This window comes from Cuculus canorus, chromosome 4 (genome assembly GCF_017976375.1).
Source record: "Cuculus canorus isolate bCucCan1 chromosome 4, bCucCan1.pri, whole genome shotgun sequence".
In the NCBI taxonomy this organism is placed as follows: domain Eukaryota; kingdom Metazoa; phylum Chordata; class Aves; order Cuculiformes; family Cuculidae; genus Cuculus; species Cuculus canorus.
The window spans coordinates 6,736,787-6,754,672 of NC_071404.1; the positions used below are offsets into that span (position 1 = coordinate 6,736,787).

The window sequence follows — 17,886 nt, forward strand, 5'->3', positions numbered from 1 at the left end:
TTAGATTACAATTGTTATTTCTTATGCTTCGGTGGTAAGGAATCTAGGAGGAGTCTGCAAGAAAACATGGACTTTCCTGAGAAGTGTGAGAGCCTCCCTAAATTAAAAGGCTGCAATGGGAAGACTGCGGAGCTAGGACAGGGAGGTGGGAGGAAATACAAGAAAATGAGGTAATGCTTATGGGTGTTGCAGGGACATTTGCACAAGGCTGTAATTGTTTTGCCTTAAGCATAATAAACCTTCATGAACCAGCACAAAGGCAAAAGGGCAAGCCTACTTGTGAAGTATTCCAATATTCTGACACTTGCGAGGGTCCGTGGTTGCTGCATATCCATCTCTAAGCCCTCCAGATAACTATTGGGACAAGAAATGAGTTACTGTAAAAACCATGGCACGGAAAGAGTTTTTCTGCACAGTCTATAAATATAACGGAGTTTAAAATTTAAATATATTAGAGATACCCTTCAACTGACTGTTTCAAACATCACTATGCAAGAAAGATTAATTTATATGTGAAGAGGTGCAGGGGAGGGCTAGTGAGATGAACAGGGGAACAGAGAGCCAAAAGGGTAAGGGAAGAATAAAAGCCTTTGGCTTGGTTTGCCTGGTAAAACAGAAGGATTTGATTACTCTTTATAAACATATGAATGGGTAGACACTCAAGAGAGAGGAGTTATCTAAATAAAGAAAATATTAGCACAAGACCATAAGGGTATAACAATAAAATGTCATTTAGGTTACTAAAAATGACAAGAGCTGTCTGGCATGGGGCACAAGGTGAACTCTATCGGGCTCTGTTATGATGAAATAAGTGAAAGAACACCCTGAAAACCTCTGGATTACAATTCAGTGGTTGTCAGGGGAGCACTGTTCATGATCTGATTTTGCTTACATCTGTTCGTTTAAAAAAGCTGTATTTCCAACTTATCAGAAAATAAGACTGTAACCAGGAAGAAAAACATAGGCAGAAGCCTAAAAATGACAATTACAAGCACTTAAAAAGAGTTCACAGAGCGATCAAAGAGCCCCAATTTCGAAATCAAGAGGGAAAATCCATGGACAATTCCTGTTTTATTAGTGGACCACAGGGAGTGATTAAAAATGAAAAATAAACAGCCAAAATGGGTAAAGCAGGAAATAAGATGTTGGTATATATAAGAGGTTATGAGAAGCAGAGTAGTTATTGGAAGTGAAGCACATCAAAGGAAATCCATAGTTGGCAAGGCCATATCCCAGAAAACTCTAGTAATAGTCCAGCCCATTACTAGATGGACAAGATTAAAATGTCAATAATGATGCCAAAGCATTCATTGAACTTTTATGATCTATGTTTGTAAAGAAGCAGGAAAATACATGGGTGGACTGCTTAACAGTGATGTGATAAATTTCAGTCCATTAGTAATCAACGAAGCTTTTGTCTTCCAGGCATAACTGTGGCCCAGTCACTCCAAAAGATCTTGGCTGCGGAGGCCACTTGGCTGTCAACGTTCATCTTTGGTAAATCTTGGCATAGTAGGGAAAATCTAGAAAGCAAAAAAACTGCCCAGTTGGTATTTGTTTTCAGAAAAGACAGTTGTAGGATATGTAGTAAACATAAGAACGATTCCTGATTAAACACCAAAACAAGTCGCTACATGACTCAGATTAAAGAATTAGTAACGCCACTCAGAGGCCTAATAGAAATCTCATTTTGTGCTTCAAGAAGATAACAAATAATTCAATACTCTCTGGAAGGTGTAATAAACCTTGTAAAGGATTTTTACTTAGAACTGCGCAATACTTCAGTTAACAAAAAACAGGGTAATAAAGCATCAGTTAAATGTGTATTAAAAACTGTCCACATAGACTTTTTTTTTTTACAACTGCTTATAAATCAGCACAGGAAGGAAATGGAGTTGTTTAAAGTGAGTCCAGAGGAGGCCACGAAGATGATCAGAGGGCTGGAGCACCTCTCATACAAGGACAGGCTTAGAGAGTTAGGGTTGTTCAGCCTGGAGAAGAGAAGGCTCTGGGGAGACCTTATAGCAGCCTTCCAGGACTGAAAGGGGGCTACAGGAAAGCTGGGGAGGGGCTTTTTATCAGGGAGTGCAGGGATAGGACAAGGGAGAACGGTTTTAAGATGAAAGAGAGGAGATTTAGATTAGAGATTAGGAAGAATTTTTTTCCTGTAAGGGTTGTGAGACACTGGCACAAGTTGTCCAAAGAAGTCATGGATGCTCCATCCCTGATGTTTAAGGCCAGGTTGGATGAGGCTTTCAGCAAGCTGATCTAGTGGAAGGTGTCCCTGCCCATGGCAGGGGAGCTGGAACTGGGTGATCTTTAAGGTCCCTTCCAACCCAAACCACTGTATAATTCTGTGATTATAAATCGTGACTGAATAAGGCTACTTTGAATGGGATCATGTATGCTATACTACACATATACACAATCGATATTTTTATTAGTCATTTGGAAGCAAACACAAAATCACTTCTAATACAATTTGCAGATGACATTCTCGTCAGCAGGGTGGTAAAATCAGGATGACAAGGGCTGTTGTTCAAAACATGTTAGAGTTGATGAGGATAAAGGTCCTGCCTGTGTTTCTCAGGTATGCAGATGTACACAAAGAAAGTAAAGCATCGTTCTGTGTTCTCTAATGGCCTACAGTCAGCCTTTGACCCTATGCCAGAGGGAGGCACACCAAGGAACACACAACAGCATTTTCTACCCCTGTATACAGATGAACACAATGCCCTGATCTCCATATTCTGAAGTGAAATGCTGAAAAAATGGAAAAGGAGAGGAACAGAAAACTGTAATTTAAGGGCTGCAGGAGATGTCTTACAAGGAGAATTAAAGAGTTTGTAACTAATTTGGTTTGTTACAAAGAATCATAAAATCATAGAATGGTTTGGGTTGAAAAGGACCTTAAACATCATTGAATTCCAACGCCCCTGCCATGGGCAGGGACACCTTCCACTGGATCAGGTAGCTCAGAGCATCATCCTTGAACACCTCCAGGGATGGAGCATCCACAAATTCTCTGGGTGACCGTTACAATGCCTCACCACTCTGACAGAAAAAAAATCTCTTCCTAATATTTCTTCCTCATCTAAATCTCTCCTCTTTCAGCTTAAAACTATAACCCCTTATCCTATCACTTCAGTCCCTGATAAAGATCCCCTACCCAACTTTCCTGTAGGGCCCCTTTCAGTACGGGAAGGCTGCTAGAAGGTCTCCCTTCTGTTCTGCAGGCTGAGCAACCCAAATTCTGTCAGCCTGTCTTCATATATGAGGTGCTCCAGCATTTGGATCATCTTCGTGTCCTCCTCTGGACTGGCTTATACATGTCCTTCCTGTGCTAAGAGCTCCAGAACTGAACGCAGGACTGCAGGTGAGGTCTTATAAGAGCAGAGTAGATGGGGAGAATCACGTCCCTCGACCTGCTGCTCACAAACTACATACCTACCTCTACAGGGATGAAAACTTACCCAGAAAAGAATGATGGTACCACCACAAGTCGTGGCATGATCCCTTGCAGGCCATTGGCTGACAGTTGGTGTGGGCAATGGCGAGCCTCAGTGATGGAACTGGAGGAGCAGCTTCTCCTGCTTCTAGAGCAAAGGGGAGAACAGTAATGGTTGGAAGGGGAAAAATGACCCTGAGGTATGCAGAGGTGTTTCCTGCCTGATAAGGTGTCACGACCCAGCCTAGACAGTTTAGCGGTTGCTGGGGTGAGACCCTGGGTCTCCCCGTAAAATTTATGGATTCGGTACCTACTGGACTACATGAAGACAAAATGATGCCAAACGATTGGTCCAAAAAGGCATTTTTTTGTACAGGCATTCTTAGGGATAAGACTGGCTTTGGCTTGCTAAATCTGTGTTAAGGGAAAAGAAAGAAAGAGAGAAAGGGAGGCAGGGGAGAGACAAAAGTGCAAGGACTCTGCCTGGGCTCTGGTCTTCTGTCACCAAGGATGACAGGCTCACTGCTAAACCTGGTTTTGGTGGGCCTGTGCAGTGTTTGTTCTAGGAAATACCTAGAACTGAGTCTGGGGGTGGTCTGGGGTCCCAGGTGAGTCCCAGGCATTGTTTTGCCCCTGCTCTCCCTACCGGCAAGACTGCAGCATGACCTCGCTGCTTGTGAGAGTGAGATTAGGTTGAAGGACATTGCCTTTGCCGCAGTCGAAAACAAGTGTTTGAGTCACCATCCCTGATGTTTAAGCGATGGGTAGATGGAGTGCTCAGGGATATAGTTTAGCAGTGGACAGGTATGGTTGGACTCAATGAACTCAAAGGTCTTTTCCAACCAAGCAATTCTATGATTCTATGAAAAGAAATGGTTTAAGGAAGGAGAAGAAGTGGTTTAAAGCAGCCAAAAAGAACCAGTTTCTTTATTCTGAGTGCATGGAGGAAACGGGAGTTGAATGAACCACAGATGGCCACTGTGACACATGGCCAACACACTGGGGCAGCCGTTCTGGGGTCTACAGGTCACCATGTTGTCACACGTGTACCAGCTCAGCCCAGCTCTTCTAATGGAAGCTAGGGGAGCCCTTAACCAGGCAATGAGCTCCTGAGGAGAGCAGCTGATCCTGCCACACCCTTTCCTGAAGAAGGCACTAGCATCGGGATGGGCATGGACGCTATGGGCAAAGCCTGTACATGCTGGTGTGGGTACAGACTTACAAGTGCCTATCCTCGCACCTGATCCTTCAGCCTGTGACCACATGGCAGACCCTGGGCCAGGCACCCACCACCGCTCCCAGGATACAAGAAGTAGTTCCTATTACAAAAAGTGGAATGCTAGAATCAAAGAATGTCCTGAGTTGTGAGGCACTCACAAGGATCATCGAGTCCAACACTTGTCCCTGCATAGGACAACCCCAACATTCACACAGTGTGTCTAAGGACGTTGTCCAAATGCTTCTGGAATATTGTCAGGCTTGGCACCATGACGGCTTCCCTGGGGAGCTGCTCGTGTGCTCCACCACTCTCTGGGTGAAGAACCTTTTCCTAAAACCCAGCCTAACCTGGCACATCTTGCTGCCATTCCCTTGGGTCCTATCATCAGGGACCAAAGAGGAGAGACCAGCGCTAGCTCCTCCTCCTCCCCTTGTGAAGAAGCTGTCTGCTTGGTCCATCCTCAAACACCCTGGAACCAGACAGCTGCTGAGGATCTAGTCCAACCCACCAAACTCAACAAGACTCACGTTGTTTCACTGAGGGGTTTGTATTTGTAGGATTGCTACATGTTTTTAATTAAGCTAAAATAGAGTTAAGTTCATCTAAGTAACAGTATTTCTGAAAGTTAGACAGGATGTCCCTCTGATAGCACGTTTTCTTTCAAATGGCATTTTTCCACACACTGTTCATTCATTGGAGATGATAACATCTTGTGTGAAGGATGATCTGTGCTGAACAGATGTGTCTTCTTCTGTAATCACCTCTGTTTGCATCCTTTCCCTATGTCAAATGCAAGGTCAGGCAGAGACCTGGAGCCAGATCTGAATTAGCAAGAATTCGAATGTTGTGAAGTTCATAATAGCATTAAAACTAGTCCTTGGAAAGTAATGGAACATGCATAAGATTTCTGGGAAAATTTATACGTATGCCTGTAAGTGGGAAATATAGAATCATAGAGAACATGAATCATGGAGAACAAGTCTTACGAGGAGCAGCTGAGGGAACTGGGGTTGTTTAGCCTTGAGAAGAGGAGGCTGAGGGGAGACCTTATTGCTCTTTACAACTACCTGTACAGGGGTTGTGGAGAGGAGGGAGCTGGGCTCTTCTCCCAAGTGACTGAGGACAGGACAAGGGGGAATGGCCTGAAGCTGCGCCAGGGGAGGTTCAGACTGGACATCAGGGAAAAAAAAAAATCACTGAAAGGGTCATCGGGCACTGGAACTGCCCAGGGATTGAGTCGCCATCCCTGGACTCGATGATCCAAAAGGTCTTTTCCAACCTCGTGATTCTATGATTGTGTTTAAAAGTAGATGAGGTGCTCAGGGACGTGGTTTAGTGGTTGATAGGAATGGTTGGACTCAATGATCTAAGAGGTCTTTTCCAACCTAATGATTCTATGATTCTCTAGAAGGGTTTGGGTCGGAAGGGACCTTAAAGATCGTCCAATTCTACCCCCTTGCCATGGGCAGGGACACCTCCCACTGGATCAGAAACTGTAACCAGCTCTGTTCTCGCTGCACGATGGATGGAGATCCCTCCCTCGCGTTGCCCAAGGCTGATAAAGGATGCTCGTTTTCTCAGACTCCAAACCGAGTCTCAGATCACCCGCCCGACGAGTCCATTCCGCTCCCCGAGTGGGGTGTCCCCCACCCCCCGGCGGGTGGTACGCGCCGCTGTCCCCGCCCAGCTGACACGGAGGAACAGCCACGTCTCCAGCGGGAAGGGGCGGGACCAGCCCGCAGCACGTGTGGCGCGCCGGCTCCGCCAATCGCGGAGCAGCTCGGTGAATCATGCGCTTGCGATTGGTTGCCGTGGCGGAGGGGGGAGAGGAGAGAGCCGCGTGGCTCCCATTGGCCGGCGGCTCTGTTGACAAACACCGCTCCTTGGCGCGGCGACCAATCAAGAGCCAGCGGCGCGCGGAGTGACGTAGCGCGCAGCCAATGGGCTCTCTCCTCGCCGCCGGGGGCGGGGCCAGGGGCGGTGGCGCGCCGGGCGCCGGTACGTGGCGGGCGGGGCGCGGCTGCGCCTGTTTGGCGGCGGCAGCGGCGGCGGCGCGGGGAGCGGCGGCGGCGCTCAATGTCTTAGCGAGCGGCGGCAGCGGGCGAGGCGGGGCCCCTCCATGCGGGGGCCGCGGGGCCGCAGCGCTCTGGCCGCCTTCACGGTGTTGGTGCTGTTCGGCGGGGTGGCGGCGGGCGGCCCGGAGCCGCTGCCGGGCGATGCCGCGGCTGGGGAGGCCGCTTTTGGATTGGGGGCGGCCGCCGCGCCCGCCGCTTTGACGGCCGGTTCCGCAGACGTGACAGTGGAGGACGATGAGGCCGGAGTGGCTCCCACGGCGCCCGGCGAGCAGGAGCCCGAGGGGAGCGGAGAGGCCCGAACCGGCGGCAGGTGAGAGCCTGGGCTGGGGGTTCAGTCTCTGGGTTAGGGTGGGAGCCTGGGCTGTGGGGTTCGGTGCCGCGGGTATGGGGTGGAAGTCTGTTTTGGGGGTTCGGTGCCCAGGTTGGGTGCCCCGAGGAGTGCCCTGGGGTATAGAGTGAGTGCCCGGGGAGTGGGTTCAGTGCCCTGGGCTTGAGGGGTTCTGTGCCCTGGGTTTATAGCTCGGGAGCCTGGGCTGAGGGGTTCAGTGGTTTGCTGCCCTGGGTGTAGGGTGGGAGCCTAGATTGGGGATTGGGTGCCCAGGTTGGGTGACCCGAGGTGTGGGGTGGGTGCCCTGGGGTGGAGAGTGGGTGCCCTCGTTGGGTGCCCCGGGTGTGTGGTCGATGCCCTGTGCTTGAGGGGTTCTGTGCCCTGCGTTTGTAGCTTGGGAGCCTGGGCTGAGCGGTTCAGTGGCTTGGTGCCCTAGGGTGTCGGGTGGGAGCCTGGGTTGGGGGTTCGGTGCCTGGGACTGAGGGGTTTAGTGCCCCGGGTATAGGGTGGGAGCCTGGGTTGGGGGTTTGGTGCCCAGGCTGGGTGCCCTGGGTTATAGGGTGGATGCCCCAGGGCTGTGGGATTCTGTGCCCGCAGCCTGAAGGGTTCCATGCCCTGGGTTATAGGGTGGATGCACCAGGTACGGGATAGGAGCCTGGGCTGGGGGTTTGGTGCCCAGGGGCTTGAGGGGTTTGGTGCTCTAGGTTATAGGGTGGGAGTCTGGGTTGGGGATTTAGTGCTTAGTGCTTTAGTCTGGGACTTGAGGGGTTCGATGCCTGGGGTGCGGGCGGGAGTGTAGGTTGGGGGTTTGATGCTCGGGTTCATTGCCCTGGGCTGTGGGGTTCAGTGCCCCGGGTGCGGGGTGGGAGCCTGGGTTGAGGATTTGGTGCCCAGGTTGGGTGCCCTGGGCTATAGGAAGGCTGTCCTGGGACTGTGGGATTCTTAGTCTGGGGCTTGAGGAGTTTGGTGCCCTGGGTTATAGTATGGGTGCCTGAAGTGTGGGGTGAGAGTCTGGGTCAGGGGTTTGATGTCCAGGTTGGGTGCTACGGGGTGTGTGGGGTGTGGCCTGGGTTATAGCATGGGAGCCGGTGTTGGGGGGTCGGTGCCTGGGTCTCGTGCCCGGGGCTGTGGGGTTCAGTGTCCCGGATTATAGCATGGGAGCCTAGTTTGGGGATTTGGTGCCTGGGTTGGGTGTCCAGGGCTTGATGGGTTCAGTGCTCAGGGTATGGGGTGGGAGACAAGGTTGGGGATTCCATGCCCAGGTTCGGTACCCCGGGTTGTAGAGTGGAAGCCTGAATTGGGCGTTTGGTGCCCAGGGGCTTGAGGGGTTCAGTGCTCAGAATGTGGGGTGGAAGCATGGGTTTGGGGTTTGATGCCCCCGTTGGATGCCCCAGGGTGTGGGGTGGCTGTAAGGTGGATGCCTGGGCTGTCGAGTCAGTTCCCGTGTTGATGGTTCGGTGCTTGGGGGTGTGGAGTGGGTACTTGGATTGGGGATTGGTGCCCCGGGGTGTGTGGTGCCTGATTTGGGTGCCCTGTGAGTGTGGGGTGGGTGCCCTGGTTGGGGGGTTCGGTATACTGGGTTGGAGGTTTGGTGCAAGGCTGTAGGGTAGGTGCCTAGGTTGGGTGTTCAGTGCCTCAGAGGTGTGTGGGGTGGGTGCCCTTGCACTGAGGGTTCGGTGCCTGGGTTGAGTACCCTGTTTTTGGGGTGGGTGCCTGACTTGGGTGCCCCAGGGTGGGGGGATGTCAATGCCTGAGGTTGCTGAGGGTTGATGGTCATGCGGGAGGGGGTCAGTGCCTGGGGCTGCTGAGAAGAGGGTCTCATTGTGCAGGTGAGCAATCACTGCCTGAGATGCTGCGGCGGAGGAGTGTGTCTGGCTGTGCGGGCTGGGGGATCATTGCTTGAAATGCTGGGGGGTGGTCCGGCTCTGCGGGCTGGGGGATTAGTGCTTGAGATGCTGGGGAGGGGGGGCCTGGCTGTGCTGGCCAGGGATCAGTGTCTGGAAATGCTAGGGAGGGGGGTAGCACCTGATTTGGGGGTGCTTGGTGGGGCCCAGTACCTGGGGCAGGGGTCAATGCCTCACAGGGAAGAAGCAGGCAGTGTTCAGGGTGAGTGACTGGGGATGCTGGGGAGGTGGTTGTATCCAGGCTAGGAATCTGCAGCTGGAGGAGTGATGGGCAGAGCGGAATTGAGTGGGAAAGGAGAGGCATGGTCCCAGAGGTCGTGCAGGAGTGGGGATGGAGGGGTATGCTGCAGGAGTATTGCACTTGGAAAGTTCAGGAAGAGTGGAGAGGGCATAGGTGGTCATTGAAGGGAGTGGTGAGTTGGTAGAGTGGTGTGTGGAGAGACAAGGGTGCCTGCCATAAGGTAATGAGTGGGGTTGGACCACAGGGGGACACAGGAAAGTGTCTGAAGGTGAGAGGAGAGGCACGGGGGAAGGAGGAGGAAGGGATGAGTCCCGGGATGGGGCTGGGAGTAGAGCTGCAGTGATAAACAGGCTGGACCAAGGGGTAAGGGAGAAGTTGAGGTAGTAAGGACCTGACCATCACCACGGGTATTTCAGGACCTGACCATCACTAAGGTGCTTGTTCTTTTCTGTGGTTGCTAGTAAGGAGAAATGGTGCCTTAGTTCTTAGCATAACATCTGGCAGCTTATTTGTCTGTGATGTCTGGCCAGCCTGCTCATCCTGGTAATACAAAGTCTCGATCTCCTCCTTGACTTGGTACTAGCGTAGCAGTGCTGTGCCTGTGGGAAGGAGACCCAAAAGCACAGCATCTGTAGTCTAAACTCTGTTCAACACCTACAACTCACAGTTATGCAGAGCATCGTATCCCTTTCTGTCATCATCTGTTTCTCTTTTAAAGAAAATGCAATTCTCCTGTTTACTCAGTTGTCTGTTAAACACAGGCACTGCTGTATGTGCTTGAAGGGAAGCAAAATGTGCAAGACAGATTGCCAAACAAGTTTCAGAATATAACTAGGGGAAATAAAACATTTAATAACCACATGTGGCAAGAAGCTCTGGCAAAAGGAAGGTTTTAATGAATGACTCAAGTGCAGAAATGTTACTGGGCTGTTCAAAGCCTGTTTTGGAATTGGCTGAGAAAGATGAGGTGATAAGCCACAGCCGGAGTTTAGAGGAAGAAGAGCATGACTAAATGCCTACTATATTTGAGAACCTGTTCTAAAAGTGAAAAACCCACAGTGATTCATTAGAGTCTCCAAGCATTCGCTTAAAGCAAGAAACTGACTGATAACTTTGTGTCCTGTTTTCTGTGAGGAAAATCTATTACCTGTTAGCAACAGATCATTCTTTTGTTTCAGGTCATCAAAACTCCACCTAGTTTTATTACAGTTCTGCTGTATTCAATTTTTAATAAGACCTTAATTTCTTTAGCTCTGAATATATTTAAAAATGATTTTTTTCTAGTTTGACTACTAGAGCTAAGTAAAATACACCAAAGATGTTCAGTTTAGAAATTTAAGCCTGTGATTAAATGTAGCTGTTCTCTAATTGGTTAGTGCATTGGAATAGATTTGCTGTCATCAAATAAAAATAGGATGGCTGCCTGGCAATGGTATTTGCCTGTATTTCTTTATTTTTTTAATCTGTGAGATCTCTACTCACCTCAGCTAATTGTTCTTTAGCAATAAAATGTCCAAGTAATGTAACAAGTCAGTATAATCTGAAAAACCTCAACAGAACCAAAACCCCCAAACCAAACCCCAACTTGCTTTAGGCAAATGGATGTAATCATCTTGGATTTGAGTGTTTGGGGTTTTTTTTTAATTTTCTAGAAGAAAATATGGGGGTTAGTGAACTACCATGCTTTTTACATACAGACATGCAGGTTTTGAAATGGGAATAGCTGATTAGAGTTCAAGTTTGACAAACAGCCGTATTTGCAATGTCCTGAGTGGCAGTTGAGCGTATTAGGGTTGCGATTTTTTAAAACTGAAATAGAAATAGTGGCAAATATTGTACCAAAACAATGATAAATTGTGCTTTGTTTTTCTAAGAAAAACAACTTGTTTGAATAGACACAATTTTTTTTGATAGTGAAAGGGTAAAGATGAGCTAAATAAGTGTTCCTTATAGGTCCCATTTACATCTTCCCTTGCAATCTTAACCCTTTTCTTCTGTTTATAGGTAAATCAGATACTTTCACTCCTGTAATATAGAGTGGAGCTGTGTTAGGCCACCTAATCTCAAAATGTGTTATGTTCATGATGGGATATAAACAACCATTTTAAGGCCCAGAACTGGCCTTTTGTCAGCATCTGTGGGCGTTTATAGTATTTTGCATTTTCAAGGGGGAACTTTATAATTGCACTTCAATAACAAGCTCATGTCTGTGAGTTAAATAGGATGGAAAATGGTAAGAAAACACTTTTATTTAACTGTAGAGGCTGCTTGTGGGTGATCAGGGTGAGGGAAGTATATCCAGATGTGTTTTCATACTGACAAAGTGCAAATAAAATCTGACTGCACAGTATTGGCTTAGGCTCTGCCAGCTGCTGTGATTACAGTGTGATGTTGTACTGGCCCCTTGCTTTAGTCCTTCTGCTGGCCATCTATAAGGGCCCAGAAGGGATTTTCTTCTCCTCCGTCTCTTGGTTCATGATACGTTTTGGAGCAGCAGCCAGAGGCAAGGTGTCTTCATCATTTTACTGATGTTCGTTTTTCATGTGCAAGGTTGATAGATCCTGGGATTTAAGTAACTGCCTAATGTGGAATGATTCCTTTCCATATTTTTTTTTCTGGTCTAGGCTTGTGGAGGCTATTGCAATTCTGATTTTTGTGATGGTGGGGTTTTCTTCCTTCTCTAGTATGTGTGTAATGTGATTCTAAGAGTTGGATTCATGATCCTTGCGGGTTCCTTCCAACTCGAGACATTTTATGATTCATTCCCTAGTGTGGTCTCTGATTTACTTTAAACAAATGTCCTGCCCTTTCAGGAACTGACAGTCTCACTGCTGTTTGTCTCTGTTGTCCTCTCTTCCTTGGAATGATAGTTATGACTTCACTTTTTTACCTTTGACCTTAAGTTGGGGTTTGTGTGGGATGGTATGTAGAATTGAGGTCTAGTTTGGTAGTGCTTTTAGAGAACTTGTATATTATTGGAAAGTGGCTTCTTTCGTCAAGGTATTCCTGAAGCTTTACCCAGTCAGGAGATGGTGCTAATACACCCAGTGTATCATTTTGCAGAGTATAACAGTTTGTCAGTTTTATTCAGAATAGAAGCTAAAGCAGGAATTGCTTTTCCTTGCAGCTTGTCAGTTAGGTATCCCAAAAATGCATTCAGAACATTGCTGTTTTTGTGTAATGTAATGGCATTGCAGGTACAGTCTGAAGCTCTTCGGTTGGCAAAGGCTTGTAAAGAGATGGCTAGTAAGGATGGCTCTTTATTCTTCTATCATGGCTGTGTTCTACTGGTGTTTGTAAGAATTTCTTGTAAGAACTGGGCATAACACACTACAGTAAACCTATAATAGCACTATAGAGTGACAAAAAGCAAGTTGCCTGCCTATTTTTAAGCTCTGAAATAATTTCTTAAAGCACTTGCCTAAATTGTTTTTATTTGATTAGACTACCTGAAAGGTGGGAAGATCTGGAGTCCTCAGCACAGAAAGACATGGATCTGTTAGAGCAAGTCCAGAGGTGGGCACAAAGATGATCAGAGAACTGGAGCACTTCCCATATGAGGACAGGCTGAGAGAGTTGGGCTTGCTTAGCCTGGAGATGAGAAGGCTCTGGGAAGACCTTATAGCAACATTCCAGTACTTAAAGGGGGCCTTCAGGAAATCTGGGAAAGGGGCTCTTTGTCAGGGGTGATGGTTTTAAGCTGCAAGAGGGGAGATTTAGATTAGGAAGAAATTTTTTACTGTGACAGTGTTGAGGTACTGGCCCAGGATGCCCAGAGAACTTGTGGCTGCCCCGTCCTGGAGGTGTTCAAGGCCAGGCTGGATGAGGCTTTGAGCAACCTGATTGAGTGGGAGGTGTCCCCGCCCATGGCAGGTGGGTTGGAACTGGATGATCTTTAATGTCCCTTCCAACCCAAACCATTCTATGATTCTATTATTTCGTATCTCGGTAAGCAAATCTGCAAGTGGTAGAATCTCCCAGAGAAAGGGGGGAAACTTGAAAAAAGGGAAACCTGATAGTGAGGAACTGTAACAGTAGCATGGGTCTAGGGCACATGTAGACAAATCGCAGATTTTACACCAACTAGAGTTCAAGTGACAGTTTAACTCACTGGAGTCGGCGATAGGGAGAACAGGTATTAAGATTTTACTTTATAGAAAAATAAGTAACAAAAGACTTTATTATAAGAGTAAGGATTTTTAGCAGGTTTTCTTTCTGAGAGTCAGGATTGTTTGTGAAGAGCAAGATGAAGGTAGGACCAGAAACACAACTATTTAGTTCAAAACAAATGACTCATTTTAAAAAGGAGAGAGATAGGAATGCTTTTATTGCACCTAGTTCCAGTTCCATTTTCCACGTGCAAGACTGAGATGTAGCCAAGCTGGTCCTGTTCTGTGTCTGACTGAGGTGTTTTCTCAGTAGGTGGAACATGTTGTGAAACAAAATCCAGAGCTGGTGGTCAAGGGGACTAATCAACATAAGTCAGGATTTTTAGGGTATGCAAAGGCGGCTGGTTGAACCACTTTGTCAAAGTGTGTGCTATTGGTACAAAGGTTCCCTCTGAAGGCATTATTCGCATCCCCCCCGTCCTTTCTTAATCAGACAAACTTAAAACCTAAGTGCAGTTACACTGCATTGTGCATGACTGGAGGCCGTGATGCAGCTACAATTCCAAAACTGCCGTTATGGGTGGTGATGGTGAGGCTTAATTAATGAGAACTCTTGGGGAAGGCTGAGGTTTGCATCTGGTGGGGAAAGATATTTTGGGAATGTAAGATACAAAGGCATAAAACGTTTGTCACTTCAGGGAGAAGTCGAGCGGGAAGAGTTAGATGAAGGAAAACAATAGAGTAGATGGGAAGGAAACATTTCACAGTGCAGTGTTAGGATTTTTCTTCTTTACAGTGTTACTGCCAAAATTCTGTCCATTCTAGCTACGCTTCTACCTTTTCTTATACCGTAGTTGTCAGCTGGATCAACATAAACTTTAAGTAGACCCACTTGGAATAGTATTTTTTATGCAGTGCTAGAGGACTTCAGAGAAATTGTCTTAACTGTAAAGCAAACAGATTGTTAAATGTGTGTCCGAGGCCTTTCATCTGTGAGCACTTGTTTACGCTGCTTGAGAATAGATAATCTCTTGCAGTCCAGTTTATTATTAACCCGGTCTTGGTTTCTGTACGGTTGGAATAATGATATGTACTCAGCTTATAAAAACTGATGTAGTCTACTGTTCAAATATTTGCACATTTGCTACTTTTCTAACAGTTTTTTCAACTAAGCTTTTGGAGGAATGTCATACTTGGTTATTTTTGGTATAAGTTAAAGAAGTATTTAATTTTCTGTTTATTAGCAACACAGTGCTATAGTACAGGATAAAGTCCTTAAAAACATATGGGTTGCTTTTACATGTAAAACTGCAATGTTTTACATGACCTTTGTAATAGGTGATGTGATAAGCCACTGTCCTTGAACATGTTTTTAAGATCATGACTTTAGTTTTTCCACTCCTCAAAAGAAAAATTAGAGCCCCCATAATTTCCTCTCTAAACATGCAGCTTACTACATCGGTAACTTTGGACAAGTAAATATATCTGGCTTCAGTTCAATGCAGTGATTTAGTGTCCCTTGTTGTTAAAGTAATGATTCATGCACACGTCTGTGTGTTACCTCCTCACCACCCTTTGCCCCCTGCCTGACAACAGTTAATTGACTGTCGAATTTATTTGCACAGTTCCTTGTTCTCATTGAAACCGATGTCTATAAAGGTCCTTCTGGGTCACTGGGTCCAGCCCCCCTCAGTGCAAGCAGTCTGTAAAGTGATCAAGCTCTACTTCTACAGCCTTTGAAGATTGGTGAGCCTGCAGCAAGCCAAAACTGCCAACACATCCCAGCTTTTTCAGGTCGGCGTGAAATAATCTTCAAGGAAAAAAGGCCCTTCACAAAGGGCTTGTCAGTGTTTTGTCTCTGTGTTGTTTAGCTTTCTGGGTTTTTTTTGGGCTTGTTTGTTTATTTTAGTGCTTGAATTTTAGCCCAATGAGAAATGTTTATTATAATTGCACAGTGCTGCGTTAGAAACAAGATTTACTAAAATTGATGAGCTTCAGGCGCTGTAGAAATCAAGAGCCAGCCTGCCATTATCATATGCACCCAGACAGATAGGCTCTTTAAAACCTCGGATGCATAAGGCAGTTGTCTTCCTTTGTTGTGTGCTGACATTGGAGGTTTTCTAGTGTCCCGTGTATGCCTTGGGTTACTGTAAGACTTGTCAAATCTCCAGGATTTCAGTGTTTCAGCCAGAGGTATTGGAAACTTAGCTGTGAGCTAATTTTTATTATGTACTGATTTTCTGAATTAATTGTTTCAAGTTTGGGTTGTTTTGAAAGGACATATTAAAGGTCAACGTGAGTGCTGTTGTAAAATACAGGATCTATACTGTTCATATAAATATTTGAAAAGAAGATGATCTCATTCAGCGTTGTGGTCACCTGCATGTGGGAGCAAAAAGTCAACTCTCTTCCCCCAAAACTGAACTCTGAAAATGTCTTATAGCATTTAAATTAGTTTATGACATCCAGACAAAGACTTAACTTTTTTTACTCTTCTCTCATTGGTTTAGGTAGAGTTGCAAAGGTAAATGGCTGGTTTGCAGGAATATATAGGGTTAACTTTAAACTCTGCACTCTGTTAAACAAGGAAGACACGTCATGAATAAACTCTATACTGCTGTAGTTTTGACTGTGAATGCTTCCAACTTGCAGATCTCTAATAATTATCAGCACTTTGGATGGACGAATTGCTGCACTGGATCCAGAAAACAGTGGAAGGAAACAGTGGGATCTGGATGTAGGATCAGGTTCTCTTGTGTCATCCAGTCTCAGTAAACCAGAGGTAAGTCTTAATCTCTTTAGTGAGTAAATCTTTAAACCAGCATTTTCTTTAACAAAAATGAATGGAACTTCTCCCATATTCAATAGATGCTAAATAATGCAAATTTAGTATGGATAAAGTTTGATAGCTGTTCACAAACTTTTTTTTTGGAGCGCTGACGTCATGTTGCCATTTCAAACTGGAGTGTGTCAGCATTCTAGCCTTGCAGTTGATGTATGTGATAACTATCAAACTAGATGATGTAACTGAATTTAGTAATTGTATGCAATTGCTGATTGAAAACAAGTTACTTGTAATTTGAAGCAAACTAAAGGATCATCTGCTTTGTATTACTGGAGTATGTTTTGGCAAGTACTGGCATTTTTTTTTTCCCCTGAAAGAAAAAGAAAAGTCCTTGCGACTTAACAAATGAACAAAGGATTGGGTTTTTTTTTCATGTTAGATAAGCAGGCTGCCTATGAAATAGAATGTATTAGCACTGAAATAGAGTGCTGAGGGTCACCCTGAAGTACTGAATGGTAAAGAGTTGCATCACTTCTTGCTGATAAACTGTGAGAAGGTAATCTAAGGAGTTAAATTTCTTGTTTAATGCTATTTCCACCATTGGTTTGAATAAACTTGGGCTAGACATTCAAAGGAAGTTTTTTACCTTTTTTTCCCCGACACTGAAGGAGTGAAATCCGTGAATCATTCTGTCCTAGAATTAGGAGGAATAAATATACCAGTTAAGGGGTAGTTTGTGGTGAAAAAAAAGTGCACTGTCCTTCGCTGTCATGGGTGGTTGGATTTGATGGCCAGTCCTATATTGTGCTTACGTGGTGAGTATCAGAGGATGAAAGTCAAATTCAAGGGTAGTCCGACTGTATGAGCTTGTTGCTTATCACTCTCTTGTTGCTGTCTAGTTTACTTGACCTCTGTGTTAATATAGAGAAGTTTTATAATAGATTTGTCTGTTGCTGTGATGGTGTAACCGTGCAAGCTAGGGATAAGCATCTCAGACTGTAGAAGTAATGTGAATGTTAACTCATGTTCCTTTGTTTCTGAGAGAGAATTTTATTTACAGATGCAACTTCTTAAGTCTTCTTCAGGTATATTTTTCTGTTTAAGAAAAAACAGTGTGGGAAGAAGAATCATAGAATAATTTGGGTTGGAAGGGAATTAAAACTCATCCAGTTCCAATCCCCTGCCATGGGCAGGGACACTTTCCATTGGGCCAGGCTGCTTGCTCAAGGCCCCATCCAGCCTGGGCTGGAACGCTTCCAGGGAGGGGGCATCCAGAGGAAGCTTGGGCAACGTGTTCCAGTGCCTCACGACACCCATCGTGAAGAATTTCTTCCTAATGTCTAATCTAAATCTTCCCCCTTCCAATTTAAAGCCATTTCCCCTCATCCTATCACTACATACCCTTGCAAGAAGTCCCTCCCCAGCTTTCTTGTAGCCCCTTCAGATACTGGAAGGCCACTGTAATGTCTCCCTAAAGCCTTCTCCAGGCTGAACAATCCCAACTCTCTCAGCCTGTCCTCATGGCAGAGATGCTTCAGCCCTCTGATCATGTTCGTAGCACTCTTCTGGACCAAACTTTCTTAAAAAAGATGAACTGTCTTAAAAACATGTTCTAGAACAAAATTTAAGAGTATGAAGACTGTAGAGACAACTGTAAAGAGCTCTGTAAAGAGGAAGGTGTCAGTTATAAGCTGTAGTTTTTCACACGTTTTCAAAATATTAAAATATTCTTCCATTATCTGTCGCTGGGAATCGTTTCTGACTAGAATAACCAGTT

At 46.0% G+C, this 17,886-nt stretch overlaps 1 protein-coding gene across 1 annotated transcript in view; it reads left to right on the forward strand.

Moving 5' to 3' along the window:
• The first annotated feature begins 6,676 nt into the window (after positions 1 to 6,676).
• Positions 6,677 to 17,886, forward strand: part of EIF2AK3 (eukaryotic translation initiation factor 2 alpha kinase 3) — a 48,592-nt gene continuing 37,382 nt past the window's right edge. The window contains exons 1-2 of the mRNA XM_054065525.1: positions 6,677 to 7,052; positions 15,977 to 16,106. Coding sequence (XP_053921500.1) covers positions 6,787 to 7,052; positions 15,977 to 16,106 — 396 coding nt within the window. The 5' untranslated portion in view covers positions 6,677 to 6,786. The remainder of the gene's footprint in view (positions 7,053 to 15,976; positions 16,107 to 17,886) is intronic.